The 23,441-nt window shown below is 36.8% G+C and overlaps 3 protein-coding genes across 8 annotated transcripts in view; 1 reads left to right on the forward strand and 2 right to left on the reverse strand.

Annotated features, from left to right (window-relative positions):
- The window catches only part of LOC135221252 (uncharacterized), a 291,718-nt gene that overhangs the window by 208,299 nt on the left and 59,978 nt on the right, over nucleotides 1-23,441 (reverse strand). The gene's annotated exons all lie outside the window — the stretch shown is intronic.
- On the forward strand, nucleotides 6,116-11,189 carry LOC135220782 (uncharacterized). Its single transcript, XM_064258260.1, has 5 exons — nucleotides 6,116-6,254; nucleotides 7,517-7,584; nucleotides 8,307-8,359; nucleotides 9,158-9,171; nucleotides 10,451-11,189. The coding sequence occupies exons 1-5, from the start codon at nucleotides 6,240-6,242 to the stop codon at nucleotides 10,685-10,687; spliced, it is 387 nt and encodes a 128-aa protein (XP_064114330.1). The 5' UTR covers nucleotides 6,116-6,239; the 3' UTR covers nucleotides 10,688-11,189.
- Nucleotides 10,922-22,941, reverse strand: LOC135220781 (uncharacterized). Of its 6 annotated transcripts, none has more exons than XM_064258254.1 (7): nucleotides 22,801-22,941; nucleotides 18,457-18,657; nucleotides 18,005-18,234; nucleotides 16,858-17,060; nucleotides 16,549-16,640; nucleotides 12,708-12,754; nucleotides 10,922-12,456 (listed from the first exon to the last, which is right to left on the reverse strand). In XM_064258254.1, exons 2-7 carry the CDS (start codon nucleotides 18,506-18,508, stop codon nucleotides 12,322-12,324), a joined length of 759 nt encoding a protein of 252 aa, XP_064114324.1. In that variant the 5' UTR covers nucleotides 18,509-18,657; nucleotides 22,801-22,941; the 3' UTR covers nucleotides 10,922-12,321. The 6 variants fall into 6 exon arrangements, with proteins under 6 accessions (XP_064114324.1, XP_064114327.1, XP_064114326.1 ...); XM_064258257.1 differs by having other exon boundaries at nucleotides 18,457-18,602; nucleotides 22,801-22,936; XM_064258256.1 differs by having other exon boundaries at nucleotides 18,457-18,605; nucleotides 22,801-22,921.

Raw genomic sequence — 23,441 nt, forward strand, 5'->3', positions numbered from 1 at the left:
GATCGGGTATGTCCCGATGTCAACATGGGTGAGTGATGGAAACGCCCACTGAATTTTGACAGGCTTTTATAAAGGCAGTGAAACTCGTTAAGCTTCCGGTCTTGACACAGAGATTTCTTTTCCTTTATATTTCCTTCTTCGGTTTGCGAAATGTTTTTTCTCATTCTTCCTTCCATGCGCCTTCTGGTGCTTCCACTGGATATTATAAGGCTATGTTATGACTGAAACTTAATAATAGTTTGAACGCTCCTTACAGTAGGCTACAGGAGCAAGCCTGATTTTGTTAGGAGGACAACTGTCACTAAAATTAACTCTGTTTGGGCCTCCCTGAAGTCAGTGAACGGGCAGTGTTGATCGTCACTCTAACCGCAGCAGGTGGGATTACGGAAGGAATTTCTATGCGTGTGTGTACTATAGATAGATTAATAGATGCGTATATACACGGAGATAGAGGAATTCGTTACTCAGTGATTCTGAAAACTCTTTGCATTTTCCTTCAAGTAAATTATACATTCATGTGAAAGATTTTGAATAAACAGGCTCCCACCAGTACCAGAAGCGCATAAAAAAATAAAATGAAATTAAAAACGAGATTTCAAGTTACGATAAACAAAGTAAAGCGATTGGTCTGGTTATAGGATGAATTTATGTAAGTATGAGTCTGTGTGTGTGTGTGAGAGACAGACAGACCGAGTGTGTATGTTTGTGTGGCATATCTGAACTTCTTTCTAAACATTTCTGCAAAAATTATTCACAAAAGGTCATGAGAGACAAAGCCCGATGAGACCTCCAGCTTACTCGTGACACGTGCAAATATCCCCTCACACATGAGTTGCAAACATTATATTCGTAGCTTTGAACGTCAATCAGTACGTGCTAAAATCTGCAGTCAAATAGAGCATTGTTTCAGCAACGAAAATTAAAATACGTATGCCAAACCTTATTAGAAATAATTTTTCTGTACCGTTCAACATGCATATTTTTAATTACTGTACATTTGCATTCTAATAAATAGTTAATCATAATATTCTATCCTAAAATCATATACCTTTAACTCAATGCGAAACGCCTTTTTCAGACCTTCTTAGGGTCTTCCATAGACCTTTCTTACCAACAACCCCCCAACAATTCCAACAGCAACAACAAATTTGTTTGTAGACTTACTCCCCAGCGAAAAGACATTTTTGTTTTCATTCTGCAGACACAGATTTATCAACTAAATACTAAACCCCGTTTTGATAACCGAATTGCATATTGAATAACTGCCACATAATTCGTGATGAATTTTGATCAAGTGTCTCCAAGTAGGACAAAGCATTGCAAAACTGTATTGAGGATCAGTAACCATTCATTTGGACACACCTAGTTTATAGGTGAAAAATAATATATCGTATCTGCACTTCGGTAGCTTCCGGGCACGATATTACCAGTTAACAAGTGATACCTCGGTAGTGACCTTGGCAATGAAAATCTTGATTTCTGGAGGGCAGCATCTGCCCAGTCATCGGAGCAGCTTCTGGGTCACTACTGCGAATCGCTCGCAGCAATGAATACACAGCTAGAGAGATAGAGAGTTTACACTTCTTACTATCATGCCAAACTCGGCCAATCTTCAATATCGCCATAAAATAAAGACCCACCATTGACCTGCTTCAATAGATTTTGGGGAAACAAAAACTGCAAATGAGTTAAGAGTTAATAACTAAACTTTTACGAATATAATCCCTTCAATAACCCGGCCATTCCATGAAAAGGGAAACACGAACCTTCAGTTGTCATTCGAAGGCTTCTTGAAATATCAATTCGTGGCGAACATATATATATATATATATATATATATATATATATATATATATATATATATATATATATATATATGTGTGTGTGTGTGTGTGTGTGTGTGTGTGAGAGAGAGAGAGAGAGAGAGAGAGAAACCTAAACCTGCACCAAATATCATATACTATCCAGATACTCGTTGTCAGTATTTTTCTGGAAATCTAAAAGAAAAATCAATCTGGAGTCTCCTCTCGGGTAATAATAAAAATTATTGGTTCTTTCGGAGTGGCTTAAATTATCTGGACAAATCCTGATCTTTATTGGTATCTGGCAACCGGGTATGATGATTGTATACACGCACATTCTAAATCTGTAATTCATCCTTCTTTCCATCGAATGTAAATCTTGTTATTTTCAGTTTTTCCTCCCTGTATTATATCTATCATTCTCCTCTCTCTCTCTCTCTCTCTCTCTTCTCTCATCTCTCTCTCGCTCTCTAATCTCTCTCTCTCGCTCCAATCCGTCTCTCTCCTCTCTCTCTCTCTCTCTCTCTCTCTTTTCATCTGTGCAGCAGGTATGTATTTGTCAGTCTTCGATATTTTCTCACAAATGTTCCCAGACACCATCCATTCTCTGGACACGTGAAGTCCCAAAGCTCATTTTACGAAACTCACACCTGTTGGCTAAGATCGCTCCATCCATATTCGCTTAGCTCTTTATTTGCTGCAAATGCAAAGCAACAGGCCACTGCATAGTCTTCACAATGCAGTACCTTTGTGAAGGCACTAGAGGTTTTGATAACTGGTTCTAATCTTTAGAGAGAGAAAAGACCGCTCAAACGTATGTTCCCCCAAGGTCTCACTTCTACGAGACTGGTAAGCGTAACACCAAATGAAATGTATGCTAAACATCATTGAGCTACGACAGAACTTGGGCCATTCCAAAGGCAAATCCAGCTACTACTACTATTATTAATATCATCTGGTATCTTGAACCCCCCCCCCCCCCAACCCACCCCCCACCCCTTCCAACCAGTTAACTCATCTTGGAGACATGGTCCACCATGCTTAGAGCATGAATGAAATTACTTAAGGAGGAACAGGATAGCCAGAAAACGTGGTAATATTGTTCTTCCTTAAATTGAAGTTTTCTAGAAACGACAACATACCCATTGAAATTATATAACTTTGGATATTGGTGCCTAAGACATCGCAACGCCCCCAGTTCAGTGGATGCGATATTCCTTCACTCTACTTTGATGCAGTACCTGCTGTGCTACACAGTCAAAGTTTGTTTTGAAGAACAAAAAAGAAAAAGAATTCTAGCCTAAGGCTATTTCACTTTTAAGACCAGAGTGAGGTGAGAACATGAGATGTAGGAGCAAAGTTGAAATAAAATCTCTTTTGCCTTTGTCCAATCAATCGCATGGTTAACATTACTAAGGTGAATAAAAAGGGCACTAGAAGTCTGTCCTGTTCTAACCGAATATTTATGTTGATTTAATCTTGTAGACAAATCTTTCCCAGTTTGGCCGACATATTTCTTATCACACCCCTGACAAGGAATTGTATAAAGGCAGCAGGTAGATGAAAATGGGGAGTTCTTTATCAGTATATTACAAACCGTATTTCAGCTTTTAAAAACTAATTTTACATTAAAAAATCGAAGTACCTTAGGCAAGCCATAAAAATTCTTGTGGTATGGTAAAACTAACATATTTGGCATGAAAAAGGTTCTCTAACCCTATTAGAATAAAAAAAAAAAAAAGAGGCAAAAGAGATTTTATTTTGTAACGATTATATTAGTAGGAATATAATTGAATCTGCTTTTATAAAGACATATTCTGGAAAACTTTTAAATTTGAGCCCTGGTATGTACAAATTAGACAATCTTATCATAGATAAAATAGTGAAGAGTTTTAACATTGTTCTTTAATTTGGTGTATTTGTCAAGTTCCTTCTTATGTATTTCTTGTGAGTTTTAACATTATCCTTAAAGTTTTTGTACTAGTCAAAATCCTTTATTATGTATTTCATATTGATAGTATTGTTCATTCAGTTATCTTTGTTTATTTGTGTTTTAGGTATGTTGCTAGTGCCGTTATTATTGTTACTATTCATAATTGTGAGTTCAGTTGTTTTATAAAACTGGTTGACATAGTCAGTGTTTTTCTCTTCTGTAAGTAATTGGGTCATTGGGCAATACTCTTTTTCTTTTGACTTGTTGTGTTAAGTGGTTGGGTAATCTGGACGAATGCTGTTTCTGTTTGTAATGGCCTTATTGTACATACATATATAATTCTTTTCCACTTTGCTTTTGTGAGAGCTTTCTTGCTCAATAGTTTTTACGTTTTGTATTACTTTGTGCCCCGAAGATGTGTTAAATACACGAAAGTACTTGGCATTGTCTTTTCTTTTTTTTTAAATTTTCCCTGTGGCTTTTGCTGGTAAACAAATCACGTGGTTACTTTTGTGATTTTATAGTATATATATATATATGCGTGTGTGTGTGTGTGTGCGCGCGTGCATGCAAATTATTTAGATGTGTGACCTTGGAATCCGAAATTAGAATTGATCCAAGGAATATTGAACCAACTTTGATTGCTATGTAAGATGTAAGGATACTAACCGTTTATTATTTGTGCATAAAGTATAGCAGATAACATTTTGAACAAGAGACTTGAATGATTAACAGACATGAAACGCTGGACCAGTGTTTTAGGATGATTCGATTACGGTTAGAAAATGCATAAAGGGAGGTTGACGAACATATCAAAAATGATTTTGAAGTCATTTTGCAGTCCTAAGATGAGGAAGAAGATGACTTCAATCAAAACATCGTGATTATAAAACAATTGCCGGTTTTCTGCATGTTCTGAGTCTTGCCTACGTTGAAATCGAGGCATGCGGACTCTAGCTGTAGCTCTTCCTGAGATGAGATCGCGTCACTTCGAAAAGGATGTGGGTGGGTGTGCCCGTTGCTGCTGCTGTTGCAATCCTTGTTTCACCAACATCTGACTGAAAGAAGTCTATGATATAGGAAGGATCTTCGTATTTCTCCATGCAAGATCGAGAGGAAGAAGAAGCGCGGGAATCGAGATCACTTGATTCACCTGCCATGGTGACCACACCCTGCCCGTTTTTTTTTTTTTTTTTTTTTTTTTTTACGAAGGTTCTCAGATTCATCCTCTGTTGTATTTTATAAGATATTTACAGCTCTGATGTTATCTTAATAAGCAGTTTCTGATTTAACAAATGCATTTTATTTCTTTTTAAAGTTTAGTTGTGATTTTCACTTCATAGGAGGTAGAAACCAGCATTTCTTAACCAATGTCTACAATAACGCTTTCTTATTATTATCATTAACTGGCTGATGTTAATAAAGAACATTAATTTTCTTTCATACCTTAATTTCGTTTTTCTTTCTTCATTTCAAAGAGCCAGTAAACGCACAGCTGTGAAATGGCTATGTATATTATGCGTGTGCATGAGCGCATGTAGCGAGGGGCCGACTGTAACAGAAATACTGACTGCGTCAAAGATATAACCAATGCATTCATGCGTCGGCCATTCTCCTTAATGGCTGGCGAATACGAATGTAAGGCAAACTCGACGACCTTAAACTTGACCAAGAATCCAACCTGGTCTAGATCTCGGCGGAAAACCAAATTCCACGACGACTCTTCTTCACTCTGTCTCCGGACGGCGGGATCCACCGTAGAGCGAATTTTTGTCGTTATAAAAAGTAGAACGCGAGAGCTTCGATCACCGTCTGACCTTTGTGGACGAGACTTGAAAATTCCCGAATACATCGTGTGGTTACATCCTCAAAGTCATCCCCCTTTTTTTTCTCTCTCTCTCTCTCTTCTTTTTTTAAAATTAATTTGTATGATGCAGCGAATCCTCTTTGCTTTTGGGTTTACTGGTTTTTCTGTCCTGTGCTCAGTGCCTAATTAGGAAGCTGAGATGACGCTAAAATGGTCGTGAATAGCTACGGGACAGCAAAATATTACGGGCTGGTCTATGAGCAAGAGCCCGTGCTGGTACAAGGTCAGCTTAATCTAAAAAAAACAATTGTAAAATAGGGTTACTTTTTCACCCTGCGGTCCAGAGATTTCAACGCCGACAGAATGATCTGTCACACAAGATTTTTGAAATGCAACGTTTGATTCATCGTCGGAAACCAACGCCTTGCCCCGCGGCAGCAAAAGGGACGGCAAGGAGGAGGCTGGAGCAATAATGACGGTAATAATAATAATAAGAAGAAGAAGATTCGGGAAGTAAAGAAGAACAAGAAGACGCACTCATCATCCCCAGCACCATCTCCAAAGATGAGCAACGAAGGGATGCAAAAAAATGAACTGGTTTCCCGGTGGGGATATATAAACCCAACCGGCGGCGCTACTGCATCACATTCCTCGCGAGAAGGAAACGCGTTTCACCACCTCTTCTTTGAGTCACAAAATGAAGATCCTCGTCGTAAGTATCCCTACGGCTGTGAGCGACATATTTCGTATTTTTAAATTTTCCACAGAAATCAGGGATACACCAGTGACATGATCTACGTAGTCTACACAGACAGTTTTGGCACATCTGTGAAACGTTTTTTTTAAGGCTGGTTTCTATAGTTTTGCTTTTATGATTATCTTTTTATCTTAGTTGTGAGCACTTCCTTACATATGGCATATTCAGAACACCGAGTGCTATTATACACACACACACACACACACACACACACACACACACACACACACACATATATATATATATCTATATATAATATATATATATATATATATATATATATAGATTATATATATATATATATATATATATATATATATATCTATATAATATTCGAGATGAAAACTCCCAGCCATGATTCAAGTGCAAATGGCAAACGATTGCCAGTATTAATGTGGATGTTGATGCTTTCCAAAGTCAGAGGGGCAGAGTGCTGGACTCTCAGACTAGAAGCAGTTCCTTTTATAACAGAAACTGACTGACATGAGTGTGGCTATCCTGAGGAGTGACTGTGGAATGTAAACTATACGTTTTTAGAATATATGGCAATGCGTGCATGCAGGCACTAGTTGTCCGACCTAGATTTAGGCGAATAAACGCTTATTATCTTATGCATATTAAGGGATAACCTAGAACCGACATACCCACGAACAAACGCTTCACTTTGGACTCAACAGCATATCAGTAAGTCTCAAATTTGTAGATTTTACAGTGAAGGCTACACGTTCTTTGTGTCGCTGCTATTATTGAGCCAAAAGTCTCCTGTAGATTTTTGGCTGAATAATAGTAATAACACAAAAAAACTTGTAGACTTGACACTACGAATAACAAGAATTTTGGTGATTTGAAAGTTCGGAGTAGTTTTGTAGCTGAACGGAATATGACAGGCTGGTTTGAAGAGGTCACTGTAGATATTCAACGGGACACTATAAAATTGTCGATTATCAGTTGCAGGTTAATAGATCCTTACCGGAGTTGATACAAGTTCTTTCTACACAATTTTGTAGAGTGAGCTGTAGATGTTTCCGAACAGAATATTATTGACATGTAATCCTATAGATTTCACTGAAAATTTCTGCTTGACTGCACAGACTAACAGTGCCTTTAATAAAGTTGGTAGATCTCTGTCAATATGTGACCGCACTGAATATCAGCGGAACTCAATTTTAGAACATTTCAGTGTCGATATATTGACGGATTTATCTATTTCCTTACAGGTCTCCCTGGTGCTTGTGGCAGCTGTCGCGGCCTTCCCCCAAAACGGGAGATTCGTCGTCACCTACGAGTGAGTCACTGGCAGACTACAGACTACTACTGCCGCCACATTTGGAAAGCAGCAGAGCTTTTTATGATCACCATTTTGTAGTGATTTTCATTGGAATTGGAAAGAGTTTCATCCTCATTTTCGAAACCATCTGGCATTTCGATTTTTTCAAAACTTGCGATACTTTAATTTCGTTTTATTTTAAATTGCCATTCTTGTATTTCAATTCTTTTCAACTTACAATACTTTTATTTCATTTTTTTTTTCAAATTTCAATACTTTTATTTGTTTCTTCAACTTGCAATAGTACTTGTATTTCAATTATTTTCGACTAGCAAAATTTGTATTTCAATCTTCTTCAACTTGCAATACCTTTATTTCAGTTTTTTCAATTAGCAATACTTGAATTTCAATTGTTCAGCTTCCAATACTTGTATTCCAATTTTTCAACTTGCAATATAGTATTTCATTTTTTAAATTGCAAAGCTTTAAATTATTTTTTACGTTGCAATACTTTTATGTCAATTTTTTAAGCTTGAAATACCTGTAATTCAATTTTTTCATCTTGCAATACTGTGTTTTTGTTTTTCTTTTAATTGCAATACTTTTATGTCAATTTTTTCAAGTTGCAATAATTTTATTTAAATTTCTCAAGTTGCAATAATTTTATTTACATTTTCTTCAAGCTGCAATACTTTTATTTCGAAGCTTTGCTAACTTTTATAACATGGTTTGTTCGGTAGCAACTCTCTGGAACGCGGTGTGCCGGATATGTCTCTGGAGTGGATACCGTCAGGTGAGTTACAGGTGTTCAGTGACAAATGACCTGTGACGATGACGCCGCTGCTGACAGTTGACGAAATAGAAGTTGACGAAGAAAATATCTTGAATTACCTTGAATTACATAAGACAATGAGAAGGGGAAATACAGTAAAGAAAACGAATGGAGAGGGTGTAGACATAACATAATTTTTTTAATAAAAAAAAAAAAAAAGCCAAATCGAGCGCATAAGTTTCTACACTAGGCTCAACTAAACTTTGAGCGCGATTTTGTGGAGATCTATATTAAGCAATGAATTTTGCAGAGACCTCAGTGTGTAAAAGAACTTGTGACTTGTGATGAGTCATTAGACACTGTGCTGATCATTTGGATTCAAAGTTCGTGGCTACAAGCTCATTCGGATTAGTGTGAGGAACTCGAGAAGTTGAGAGATCACAGCGCCTATTAAGATTTCACAATATCTCAGGTCAAAAAAAGGACCTGCAGATATATAAAAACATGAAGGGTTTCTATCGCAGAAGTATGCCTCCCCGAGGGATACTACATTACTGGACGTAGACGACTGAAGTCTTGCCAAAAGACCCAGACGCGCAGACGGGATGAGTTTCAAGTTTCACAGAAAAGAATTCGTACCATTTTTAGTGTATCTAAGTAAAGCATATAAATAATATGAGTCTATATAAGTAGTAAGTGAGCAACAGGACAGTCGAGGCTCCAAATTTTGAAGCCTCATGTAATTTTCAATATTTGTGGGACTACTGACCTTATCCGAGCAGCAGTGATACTCATTTTATTTCTGTTCTTCTTCCTCAGGTGCTGCCGAAGGGGTGAGTAGAAGAAATGGTAAACTAACTACTTTTGCATGACTGCTTCAACCTGTGGTTATAGTTCAGACGGGCTTCCGCGTAACACATTAAGGCGTATTCAAGTAAGTTAAAGAATGAGTAACAAACGAAAGGAAAGCGTGTGACTCGACAAAATGCTGCATCACAAGCTAGGAAATAAAAGTTTTCTTTAAGTGACAAGGGTATCCGAGAATACCCCCTAAGGTTCAGGTAAATAACAAATCAAAAAGATGAAAAGAACGAGAGTTAATCGATATCATGAGAGAAAGCAAGCACTGCCTTTAGGCAATGAAAACGTGGAATCCTTCTTTTCAATCTGCTCGAATCTTTATAGTAGCTAGTAACATTCTGATGATGTTTATCTAGGCCTAATCAGATCTTTTCCCTGACAAGTCTCACTCTATCGTTCCTCTTGGTTTCTCATCATGTTTCAAATGGTTGTCCTTACTCTTTAAATAGATTGCTGTTTTCCCCGCGGGTAAGGGAATGACCTTTCTCCCGTCAGTGGCAAATGTCTCTTAGAAACTTTCTGACTACTGATTAAAAGCAAAATTTGCAAAGATTTCCACATTGGTAAAGTATGCACATAACAGGATTCCACATCCATTTCGATGAATATATGTTGCTTCATGATCAGATATCCAGCTTGAAAGAAATGTGTGTGTTTATTTGATGTATGTGAAATGTGCTTGCGTGTGTGTTTGAGCTTGTAGCGTTTATTGTAACATGCGTCCCTTTTTTTTTTTAATCGTCTCTTTCTCCACATATTATTTTCCGTAGTCAAGTGAGACTTTTTTTCAGCAATGTTACTCTAGAAATAATGCCATTCTTCCATCCAGTTTGACGTTTGAAAGCTTTTCCCTGCTTAAAAGTTCTCGAAAATTAAAAATCACGTAGCAGGGGATATTATTAGATAATATTCCTGACAGAAAGTAAGTCTTTCTTTGAGACATGAAAGGTAGGCTGGGATTTAAATGAAAAAGATGAGTGTTTCAAAAGTCTTACGTTGAAGAGTAATGTTTGTTGTACATTTTTATCGAGTTATTCGAGACCAGTAGCCAGTATGACCTAGACAAAGGCAATCTACGCAGATACTCAACAAATTCATATTCTACCCGAAGACTACGAATACATGTTTGAAAACAGAAACGGAGGGGCGGAAGGATTTCGTAACTTAAAAGACAGCCGGATGAGGGGGTGGGGGGGAGGGGAAATACAAGTATTCACAATCCATAACACCATATTCCACATTTCCCTACAGATCGCCAGCACCAGGTCTCAGAAGGTTGAAGACCTGAGGCGCATCCTCAACTCTGGCCTGATGGACCGTTCGGACGAGTTCGTCCTCAGGACGATCCTGAACAACCCAGAGAAGTACAGCCACCTGCAGTACTACGTCAATCACTCGGGCGAAGTGAAGTTCATCCACTCTGCCTCTCCGGTCAACAACTTCGGTCAAGCAGATGCCGTCGGTGGTGTACAGGCAGTGAAGAAGTAAAGGAATCGATCGAAAAGCTTTTTAGTCTCTGCTATTTCTCCCTTCAAAAGTTTCGCTCAAGTAATGCTGCTTTGGCGGTTATGATGATTACTACTCATATTAAATTTAGCCCTCTCACTCAAACCTTTTTTTGCGGTCAGTGTTATACGTAAACTCAGCTTCAAGGTCCAAAGAAAAGGACCTTGGTCGGCTTGTTATTCTTGAGCTTCCGTGCACCCCCCCCCCCCCCCCTCCCCCCCCCCCCCCCCCCCCCCCCCCCCCCCCCCATATTCCATCCCCAAACGCAGAGAATTTGTGTTCCTAGCCATTTGCTGTTACATTTGAAACGGCGACTTTACGGGCCCCCATTAAATCAAATTTACTTATAGATTATTATTATTTTTTTGCGTTCTTGGAATGTCAGTTCACTTGTATTACTGAATCTCATGTTCTAGAGAGAATGTAATTAGATTGCCAGCTATGTTATTGTAGACTCGCCACAGTAAACACCATACTTATATAAGTGGGTCGTTTTCTTTTAGCCTCACCATCATCCGTCACTGAACGAATTTCATTTTGGTGCCATGACAGGGATTCATGATACGGAATGGAATATAGGATTCGGGTCAAAGACTAGGCGCTGGGACTTATGAGGTCATTCAGCACTGGGAAAAAATGAGAGCAGAAATGTTTGAAAGGTGTAATAGGAAGAAAACCTTACAGTTGCGCTATGAAACAATTGTAAGGAGCGGGCGGATAGTAAAATGGAAGAAAACGAATATGAATGGAGGTACAATAAAATAAATTAAAGGGAGTTGCAGCTAGGGGCCGAAGGGACGCTGCAAAGAGCCTTATGTAATGCCTATTGCACAGCATGAGAAGAACTGATGGTACTACCCCGCTATGGGGGATTCATGATGTATGGGAGACCGCAATGTTTGGAAGACACTATATTTCCCTGACCTTTTGTCTTCAGTAGTCAAGATGTGGAATATAAGGCCATTATTATAGTACTTGACTTTCATTGCCCTATGTGAAGTTTTTGTGAGCACATTCGTGCCTACCTTTCAAAATCACAAAATGCATCATAGGAATGTCACGGTCATGCCAAAATATCCATTAATAGATTATACGTGTCCTGGGCAACAATGAATCTCTTTTTCCTCATTTTCTATGACTCTTTAGAAGAAGTTTGCTTGTCCCATTTCTCTGGTGCTCCGTTTTAACAAATACGGATGATATATTTAAGTATTCTGTACTACAGGTCTAGAAGGAGATGGTAAAAGGTATGCATGTCTAGGGCACCAGTATTTATTCAGAGATCGTTTGGGTATGTGTGTGTGTGTGTGTGGTAACTGAAATTCAAACAGATATATTAAGTCTTCTCATGATCGTCATTCGGAATTCCCTCTGAAATGTTTGCATTTATTCAGACTTTGGCAAAATTGTGATGAAGGTGGTGAATAACTTTCAGTGTTGGAGAAGAATCATCATTTAAAGAATAAAAATTATTTGCAATAGCGTGTACACTTATGACTAATTAGAGAGCTGTTATTTCAGCAAGGCTTCCGTTTGCCATATCGGAACAGAGTTTTGCTTCACGCTCCCGGAATAACCGACGTCAAACAGGATGTTTTGTTTGCTGGCTTTCTTGTTCACTCGATATTCTTGCTGTCTTGGCAATCAGTGAGTTGTGTAATCTGTTCATTTAAGTCTTCGTTGTCGGTCGCACGATCTCTCGGTGTAGCCGGTTCACATATTTCCTCCGCATCGTCATCATAGTGTGGTTCCTGAGTGTAAGGAAACAAATAATAGCTGTGTTTCGAGAAGCATCACAGAAATCATTCCTTGCAGGCTTGATTGGAAGCTGGAAACATTTTAGCATTTTGTGTGATGCCAAAAAGAATACAGCAGAAGCATAACCATTCTCCTGATAAAAACTCCAGCGAATTGCTAATTTATTTATTTCACTATTTGTTCTATTTTCACTAATAATAACGGAGATAAAAAAAAGTTTTGCATTTTATTTAGGTCAACTTACATTTTCCATGGAAGGGAAGGATGTGGTCCTGTTATTTGACTCCAGTTCTAAAAAAGAAAAAAAAAGATAATAGATTGGTAATGTACAACCAAGATCATCAGAAAGTTTTTATGAAAGGGGAGCCAGAATTTAAAACTTACTGCAAGATGTTGTGTTAGTTATAAAGACTGGGGATTGCTAGACAAAATGAAAGAAGAAAAGAAATATTCATACAAGAAGGTGGAATCATAGAGGGTATATACCTGGAGTTGCGATCTCTATACCAGTACTACAATATTCAATGGCCTTCCACCAGGGCGGCGTTGCAAAGCCTTGCGGCCACTTTTAAAGGTCTGGTAACCCGCAAATTGAATAGGGGATTAGTGCAAATTTGATTTTTTTATCGTTAATATCTAGTGAGTGAGTGTTTAGCGAATTTTTAGGTTTAGTAAGTAAGTGTTTAGTGAATGTCTATGAGTGTTTAGTGAATGTATAGTTTAGGGTTTAGTGAATGTTTAGTGTGTAAGTATTCAGTTAATGTTTACTGAGTGTTTAGGGTTTACTATGAGATTCAGGGCCTCTGTAACACGATTTTTTGGACTTTGCTCCTTATCAAAGCATCGGATGTAGCTGAAAGTTGACATGTATATTTTACAACCACACAAATTTTGGCAGCATTATCAATGACCTAAACCTGACAGTTTTAATTTTTATAGAGTAAAAATTATCCAGCCGAAGCCATGGCCAATGATTACGAGCCAAGAGTCGAAAAACATTCATTACGTAAGCAAGGTAAACAACATTTGACGAAATGTTGCCCCGCCCATCCACCAGCAGAAACTCATTCCCCTTATTCCATCGGCTCTGAAACCCATAGCAGTCAATAATGGCTAACAGGATTTGGAATTTTCCCCATGGTTGCAAAACTGCATTTGTCTTATGACTTGCAACTTTTTACAGTCAAGAGAAAGCTTGTGGCCATGACAAAGACTTTATGAATGGCGGAACGATACATAGATGTGGGTGGGGTATCTGTGCTAGCGTAGTAATACTACTGTAGTAATAGCAGTAATATACATGAATTAAACATTTAGGCCAACTGCTGGGATCCTTGAGGATCATTTAGCACTTCTTCCAACTACTCGAGAAATGAGTTTTTATAGCCAGAAGTTAAATTTTCTAATCCAACAATGCCCATGATAGCCTTCAGTGTTATCCTGAATTATAACGAGGCCAAAGTGGGTGGAGCCTCATGAAGTCATCATTCTGATGATAATTATTGGTGAAGGTTCAAAGCCAAAATGCGGTAACGGCTATTTTTTTTTTTTTTTAATAAATAGGTTGATAGTCAATAAATAAAAATTGCTTGACATTGGATACAGCAGTTATCAAATCAAGCTTGTCTACTATGTTTTTGAAAATTACCAACTATTCCCTACATCTTGTCAATCTGATTGTGACCTATAAAGTAGACTGTAATTTCTTAGGAAACTTATTTTGGAGTTAGACTAATAATCAAAGTGTTTTTGTATTTATTAACATATTTTGTTGGTTTGTTCATTATGACAATTATCAGTGGAGAGGTTTCAGAATTCATAAAGGTGTACTGCTTTGCTTGTATTTACATTTTTATGTCATTGTTGCCAGAGGTCTAGCCTTCGTTCTTTCCATCGAGAAAGAGGGAAGAAATGCTACCATAAGTTACGTAACGAGTGCGTTCGAAACCTTTTCTCTGAGTAAGTTGGCCCGTCTTCAAAAAAAGTCACTTTTACATTATAAGTACCAAATTTATTCAACCTACGTAATGCAGAATACAGTCAAAAGTTATGTGTAGATATAATGTGTATTCTGAATAAACGTTATATTTATGAAATGCATAGATAAAAAGTTATTGCGAAAAAACCGTGTTACAGAGGCCCTGAATCTCATAGTAGTGAATGTTATTGAATGTTTATTGTGTAAGTATTCAGGGAATGTTTAGTCCAGTGGTTCTCAACCTGGAGGGCACGGCCCCCTAGGGCGGCGTCAGCAATTTCCAGGGGAGGTGCAAGCCCTAGGTAAAAAATAAAAGAAAAATTCATCTACTTATATTCGTTATTCTTTTAACAAAAGTAAGGAACTAATATTCAGAAGTTTATGAAAAAATGCAAAAGTGGCTCCTTATAACATTTCTTTCCTAGAAACTACTACTCTAGTTAGGCTCATTGCGCTTCCCATGTTTTGTAATTATTGACTTCCCTCCCTATCCCTCGAAACCCCCTTCTTTTTTTCTGTTTTTTTTTTTTTTTCAAGTCTGGGAGGGAATTCTACTCACTTACGCAAGGGGGGCGTGGAAGGAAGGACCGACTCTTAGAGGGGGCGTGGTCGTATAAAGGTTGAGACCACTGGTTTAGTGGGTCTTTAGAGTTTTAGTGAATTTGTAGCGTGTAAGTACTCAATGCATGTTTATTGAGTGTTTAGGGTTTAATGAATGTTTTGTGAATGTTATTGAATGTTTATTGTGTAAGTATTCAGTGAATGTACAGTGAGTCTTTACGGTTTTAGTGAATGTTTAGCGTGTAAGTATTCAGTGAATGTTTAATGAGTTTAGAGAATGTCTTGTGAATGTTGGTGTTTAGTGTGTAAGCATTCAGTGAGTGTTTAGGGTTAAGTGAATGTTTTGTGTGAGTATTTGGGGTTTAGTGAAGGTTTAGTTTTAGTGAGCGTTTAGTGTATAGTGAGTGTTGAGTATTCAATGGGTGTTTAGTGTTACTAAGTGTGAGTGTATATTAAGTTTGAGTGTTCAGTGAGTGAGTGTAAAGTGTGCATTTAATGAGTGTAAGTGTATTGTGAATGTTAGTGTTTAGTGATTGTACATTGCTGTTAAGTTAGTGCTTACTGACTGTATGCAAAGAAAGTCCTGTAATTTAGGCCTTTGACCACAATGGTTGGAGTGATTAGGCCAACCTGTATTTGTAAGGTAATTTTTCTCTGTCAAATTGGGTCCAGTAATAATGATGATGATAATAACAATAATAATATCAACAAAACTAATAATAATAGTAAAAAGATAAAAATAATAGTAATAAACTATAGTACTATGAGCTGGACCGAGATCTTTCAATATGGCCTCCCGAAGTAACACTCTCGGTAGGGCGATCGCCACTCCAGTGATTGCCACTCATTGGGTGGAATCCGTATATAGATTATATATAATATAATATATATATATATAATATATATATAATATATTATATAGATATATATCTATATATATTATATATATTCCGTAAGCATAAATATGTTTCAATAAGGTTATAGTAGTAGTAGTCGTAATAGTCACCGTTGAAACGGCTCCCTCACAGGTTGTAACTTGCCTCTAATTTCCTTGTTTAAGGTCTGCTCTGCATCCTTTAAGACAGGTGCTCTTATTAGGGGTATCCATACCCATTGGGAGTATGAGAACCACATGATGGTGGTATGGAATTTGATCTCTGGATATATTTCTATATTTGATTTTAATGTGCCAATGTATACATGGGCATATTTTGTAAGTGAATAACTATATAATACTATAAATGCTTTTGATTTTCTTGTATGTTCTATTCCTAGCCATTGATACATAAAGTATGTATTAAACAAAGAATATTAAGTTATATCGTTAACTAATAGGTCTTAAGTGGACTTAAACAAAGGGATATAGAACCGTATTGGGCAATTCATTGCGTGTCTGGAGTCATCAAAAGCTTTAGAACCATAGATATAAAACTACTGCCCTAAGGGGTTGGTAGGTAACGCCTTTCGGCTAATTTCTGGACAGGACGTTTAAAGTTCTGAGCATTTGATCTAAAAACTTTCTTCTTCTTCCCTTTTCGGGACTTACCTCTCAGTTCTACCGTGTTTTTAGGAGAAGACATATCAGGAGCCGGAGTGCGCCGCCTTCTTATTCTCCTCATAACAGATGACCAACAAGGTCTGTTTAAGGAAACTCGAGTTAGTATGGACGTAGGTTCAACCAAAATGGATATTCAACAAAGGGGAAATATTAAGACTAATTTTGGAGAGGTGGGTAATAAAGAATAAAGGTAGAAGAAGAAAATCTAAAGTTGAACACGAACTGTAATATAAGGAACCGAAAGAAACGTGACGTAAAGACCTTTGGTTTAGTGCGAAAGTCTGCTTCCCCTTTTACCTTGATACCTCGACGACCAAATCATGGTTGAATGTCACGAAGGCGAAGATAAGCAGTGCGATGAAAATGACGCAGATGGTGCTAAAGTCGATCCGGGTCGGCGAAGAGGTGGTGACGTACAGAATGCCCGGTTTTCCACAACCTATGCTGCTGCATCCACGCACTGTTAAGTTGTACGTGGTGTCTCCCGACAGCCCAGAGATCTGAAGAGAGAGAAAGTTAAATGGATGCGTCCTAGGAAAAGCGCTGAGCGTAACCTTTGCTAAGGTTTGTAATTTCACTATTGATATCTCAGGCTCACACACAAACAAAGATCAAACTCAAACAAAATGACTGACATATAACAAGGAAGCATACGTTTCAGTAATTTTCTTTTTTTAAATCAGAGTCAGAGTTTTTAAACCAAACAAAAGGAAACTACCTACTTCATCAGTAATTATGCAAGTGAATATATGGTTTGAATTTGTTCTCTTGATTCCTATCGTATGTCCCTAATAAGACGAAATTCCAGATTGGCAAGTCGTAAATTTTGCAACCTAAAAGACTGATTTTGTTATTATAACACCTATCGCACTCTGTTAATTAACTCAAAAGGCTTCCGACTCCTACAGCATAGCATTTTCGATAAATTAAGAAAAATGAGTTCGGTAGATGGTTAATCATGGTAATTTCTTATATGAGGCTCAGGTTTCTAACGACGAGAGGATGGTGTAAGGTTTCTAAATAAAATTTATCTTTAATTCGCCACATTTTCCGTTATCACTGCGTGATAATTTGTTAATTCATAGTTACTGTATTCTAGGAACTGGCATTTTCATTGGTCATTGAATATACGGGAAGAGCCTAGAGATGTGACACACAAACCAGGATGAAACAGACTACTACCACGACCTGGTTTCCGCCAGTCGCCGACCTAAATATTTACCGCCTTTTGTTTATGTTTATGTCTATGTCTTTTGATTATGTTTATGATATTTGTTTATGTTTTTGCGTTCACTCCGAAGCGGCTGGTACTAAACACGGCGCCTTTTTTTTTTTTTTTTTTTTTTTTTTTTTTTTTTTTTTGCATATAAACTGGGTTACCGAACCGGTGGGGCGCATTGGTAGTAGGTTTTACCCAAACCTGGAGCTTTTACTGGTAACTTACAGTGCAGATGCCGTTCATATAATTATCATTTTCGCAGGTGAAAATTTTAAGTTCTGAATCTGTTGCCCAGACGTCCACTCTCTCAATCCTCTTCGAACCTTCTCCTCGAAAGAGCCAGGCAAGTTGGATTAGATCACTCTTTGGGTTGCTATAAGTTACCTCTGGGTAAGGGATCAAATCATCGATTGGTTGCTCTTCTTCTTGTGGAAAGACGATGGAAGGAATCAGGGCTGTCAGAGGGAAAATACACATATTATTTAATATTGAATAGAGACTAATTGTCTAGATACTGTGCAAGAATCTGGTGGTGGCCTATATATTCACATAAGCAATTAAAGGTTTCTGATTAAAAGATGACCTCGCTGCAAATTTATATTCCAGTCGTATAAAACACAATGCATGATTTATTTTCGAGACAGACCAGGTTGAACAGTACTTGCATCGTTACTTACTCATTGCTAAGGAGGAGAAGAAAGCGAACGCCTTACATAATTTATTCTTCATGGAATCGAAGGACGTGATAAAGAAAGTAGGATACAGTATCTGATGCACCTTATAGCAATTAGTCCAAAATCAATGTCACTTCAAGGTCCTTCATCTGCTGTTGGAGCGGTGGTGATCGGAGAGTTGTTTCCAGAATGAAAAGTAATTCCCTTGGAGACGTCCGAGAGAGAGAGAGAATAACGATAATTAGCTTCTGAAAATCGAATATATAAGATATAGTAATATAGTTATAATATCTGATATATATATATATATATGGAAGTCAAGATATGTTTACCAGCAATTTCTCATTTGTTTATCACAATTTTATCGAAATCAATTGAACCAGCTTTTTTCCAAGCTTTGAACAGATCTTAGAATAAACAAAACTAGGTATTATCCATGTATTTTCACACACACATATTATATATATATATATATATATATTATATATATATATATATATATATATTATATGTTCCTACTTTCAAAACGCATATATCCCCTCTTAGACTGTATGAAATGTTACAACATTTTCAGATTCCTTAGCTAACTTAGAGTTGTAGGATGTCTTAAAATGTGTGTTCAGATTTCGCATAACATAATGTAAAAGTTAGTATATAACGTAGAATGTAAAGAAAAAGAGAGAGATTATCTTTGTCCGTTCAGAGCTAGAGTTGTTTCCCTATTATGTCAACGCCTTGCAATAAGAGAACCCAAAGTTTCTGCTTTGCTTTCATAATCTGTCAACATGTTTGATTAGTGATCTCCGTTGTGCTTTGGATTCCTGTCATCACGTCTGATAGGGACTTTTGCTTCGATTGAATATGTGTCTTTGTTGAGCATACTAAGTATATGACTCGTTCATAACTAGTTTCATACACGTACATCTTTGCCGAAACCACACGTAGATTTCACAATTTTTCAGTAAAGTTGTGTCATATTCGAAGTTTCTAGAAGCATTGTATCATCTTCCTCATGCCCAAAACGTTTTGTGCCATCTCCACTGTCCAGCTTTCGTAAGGAAGAGTTTTTCATTGTAAACTAGAACTGCATAGCGATCAGACCTCCTCTCTCTCTCTCTCTCTCTCTCTCTCTCTCTCTCTCTCTCTCCCTCTCCATAATTGATATTAAAACAACATAAAGATTTATACTTGGACATTGGTCACTCGTAACTTTTAGATCTCAGATTTGATATTTCTTAGAGTTATTTAGTATTATTTAGTGTTTTTTGTGGAGTCTGAACAAACATTGTAGTGTATAACGGCACCTATTTTTGTGAGATAATGTGAATTGGTGAATTTTTTTAACAAGCTGCAGCAAAAAGAAAGAAATTGGTATACCAAGATAAAGTGTGTTATATTTTTATTACTTGCAACTAATAACTAATGGTTACAATGGTTTGAGTTAACAATTTCAGTTTTAACACATTGCAAATTTTTGTGTTTTGTGTTTGTTTCATTTGAAGTGCTTTTATCCATTTTCTTATTGAAGTGTTTATTTTTGGTGCATTTATCCATTTTCTTATTGAATGTGTTTTTTATTTTATGTTCTGTGTGATTAGTGTTTTTTACAATTCTGGTATTTTCCACATTTTTCTGTTTTCATTTGCATTCACAATTTAACTAACTTGGTTATTTTCATTACTTAATCGTTGCACGTTTAATTGAATTTAACACTTGTGAATTAATTTGCATTTACTTAGAATTCTTTTCAAGTTTTATTGTTGTTTAACACTTGTGAATTTATTTCAAAATTTCAATTATTGCCTAACACTTTTGAATTTTGATTGAATTAATTTTCTTGAATTTTGTGATAAATTTATTTTGATTTAATTTTACCTAATTAACTCAAGAATTAATAAAACTTTACTTTTTTTCAAGTAACAGTAATTTTCCCTGATATTGTGAATTTCACTTATAAATTTTGAGTTTAATAATAAATTTTTGTATTTAGAATTTTTATAAGTATTCTATTTCTCACCAGTATACATGCATATAATTAGGATTTGCTTAGGTAGAAACATAGAGTGGTAATTGATCTGTTTTCCTTCAATTTACTTGAAGTGACTTAGAACCAGGGAAGTACTTAGACTTCTGAAATCAGGGAAATACGAAGACTTTTAAAGTTGTTGATGGAGTGATGCCCTTTGGTTAATTTAATTACTTACAAGATTACCTCACACCTGTTTTGGTGAACTTAGTCTGATTTTCTGCAATACTGGTAAGTTGTTTAAGGGATCACTGTTGCCTTTAGAGTATTCAGTCGCTTAGTACCTGTGATGAGGGTTCAGGTGTCTGCCTGTTGTGAGGTAACAATTAATGAATGGTAAGTGTAGTAACCAGATACTTGGCACTTCGTCACAATATATATAATATATATTATAATATATATATATATATATATAACTATATATATATATATATATATATATATATTATATATATATATATATATATATTATATATATAATACATATATATATAATATATATAATATATATATATTATATTCCTTATTATAACAGGACAGTTTGACGAACTCGTGTCCAAACTACACATAGGTGTCATGGCATAGACTTGCTTGAGTGAGGGAAGGCTAGTTTTCTTTGAAAGAGTCACTTCTTTCAGTTCCCACTAACTCCCAAAACTGAACCCGACTGCTAGCTATATCATAAACTGGCATTTCAACTACAGTGGTCACTCCTGCACTTTTTGAGGACTTACAAAGATTTCGTGGGAATAAAGACGAGGAGAATGCATTATATCCCGTGACTTCGACTTTAATACCTTTCCAAAGAATATCAGAGCAAAATTGAAGAAGTAAGATATATATAGGTCTAACTGGTTCTTCGTTATTTGGAAAGGCTGAGTGCCACGAACATGCTTACTTTAGCATTTTTCTAACATATATAGTAGATGCTATGAATTTTCATGAAATACTATCAGGAATTAGATGGCCTTTTCATAACGAATATTGGGTGAGTTAATACCCTCTGTTTTTGCGAGATTTATGTGAAAAAAAAAACGCATTTCAAAATTCTAGCATGCTTTATTATTAGGAAATCAAACTAAAGGTTAATTGAAAGGTGTAAAAAGTTTTAGTCCAAAAAGCTAAGGAAACATTACCAAAGACAATGCAGTATTGTAGAATCTGCCTTATCTGACTACAAAAAGGCAATAATAAAAATTAAACGTGAGAAACCTTTGCACGTTGCTACGAAAAGCCCCCAAATTATACGCATCTGCCTTTTGACTTCACGGAATGTACTTTTTCTTCCCCTTAACCTTATTCCTGCACATCAAATTCATTTTGGAATTTTGTGTGCCAAAGGTGATAACTTTATTTGACATAGGTCAAAAGTTGTGGTTAAGATCAAATCCTCACATGACTTTCACCTCTAGGTGTGCAATGACCTTCATATAATGTCACGCAAACGTTGCTCGTAAAAATTTACTTCGGGCAGCCAATTTGCAACTTGCTAAGTGCAGCCGTTTGGGAGGTAAAAAAAAAAAAAAAAAGACAGAGGGAGGGAGACGGCTGCGCGCGCGCGCGCACACACACACACACACAAAGGTTTAAAGAAATTCCTCATTGTTTACCTTTCCTGTGGGCAGTCATGTTGTCATCTGAGTGAGTTATCACGTAGCCACTTAGAAGCGCTATGAATCGTTTGTATTTAATGAAATGCAGAGCTCTTGGTTTTGAGGAAATATGTGGAACGAAGCTGCCACTTTGTTACTTTGCTTCTTATACAATTTAGCAAATGTTTTCGTAGCTCTGTCACAAATTTGCCACATTCACGTAATCACTTATCAGGTGTATAGCGTGTTGCACAAGGTAGTATTTATATCATACGTTCATTTGTAGTTCTGAACAGCAATTTCAATATTTGGTGCTAAGAAAAGAGTTCTATTTTCACCGTTTCTGAGCTGCATGATACCACTAATCTTTACTATGAGATTATTTTATATAGCTAAAAATATAACTCCAAAGAATCATGTCTTTCTTCTCTCTATCTTGTCACTTGCTATACTAAAAATAAACCACAGATAAATAAAACAGCTGACGTCACAACCACATTATACTGCAAAGTCTAGCGCGCGAATGTATGCTATGGAGGCATGTTCATTAACAAGCGACAATGATCAAAGGAGTGGCTCAATTATCAGCTGGCAGCCTAGACGATGTGTGCAGCACCAGTTGCGACTGAGCCTATGAAACGGATTAATCTTGTTGTATAATTAGTTTTTTCAAGAACGAAAGTATTTTCTAAAGGGAGATTTTGGTGAAGCGTAAAATGGGACACTTACCCCGAATGTTACCTGACGAAATTGCAGCAGCCAGGCACAGGCCCTGGCACTCCTTGGCTATGTCGAGACTAACTTATCGCTCGTGACATAAGTGCTTGCTCTCTTCTACTCCTGCTTAGTTTTACTCACCTGACATCAGACGTTTCCTGTCTTACACTACATGGATGATTGTCCACATAGCCAGCTGACAGGATTATAAATTTGATTTGCGTGCGCGAAATATTATTACTCCACTTAACGTGTTTTGGATATCACACTAATTGTACATACATATCCTAATATTCATCTTAATTTTCAAATTGTAAATTCATCCACTTACGAACATTCATAAGTTTTTAGATAATTATCTGAAAGTCTAATGTCAGCTTGTGGGGATATAAAAGAATGGCATATCAGAATACTCAATTCGGTAAAGTTTTGATAAGGTACTGGGTTCATCTGCTTGGGGATTAGTTGGCTTGGTCCTTCACGTCATTATGTAAGAATTGTCTTTTTAAAAGTATATATTAAGATGCTTATTTCATCTAGGCATAAATTTGTGTGAGAGGAACTATCTCTTTTAGATGGCCCATTGGTCTAGAAACTCTAGATCAGGGGTTCTCAACTTGGGGTTCGCGAACCCCCAAGGGTTCACAGGAAGG

Source organism: Macrobrachium nipponense, chromosome 2 (genome assembly GCF_015104395.2).
Source record: "Macrobrachium nipponense isolate FS-2020 chromosome 2, ASM1510439v2, whole genome shotgun sequence".
NCBI lineage: Eukaryota > Metazoa > Arthropoda > Malacostraca > Decapoda > Palaemonidae > Macrobrachium > Macrobrachium nipponense.

What these genes read in the sequence shown, in the direction of transcription:
- LOC135220782 (XM_064258260.1), top strand. An exon ending in AGATTCGTCGTCACCTACGA is followed by an intron (nt 7,585 to 8,306) that starts GTGAGTCACTGG and finishes TTTGTTCGGTAG; the next exon opens with CAACTCTCTGGAACGCGGTG.
- LOC135220781 (XM_064258254.1), bottom strand. Translation starts at nt 18,508, where the DNA reads ATGAAGAATAAATTATGTAAGGCGTTCGCTTTCTTCTCCTCCTTAGCA. An exon ending in CTTCTCCTCCTTAGCAATGA is followed by an intron (nt 18,235 to 18,456) that starts GTAAGTAACGAT and finishes TCCCTCTGACAG; the next exon opens with CCCTGATTCCTTCCATCGTC. An exon ending in CCTTCCCTTCCATGGAAAAT is followed by an intron (nt 12,457 to 12,707) that starts GTAAGTTGACCT and finishes CCTTACACTCAG; the next exon opens with GAACCACACTATGATGACGA.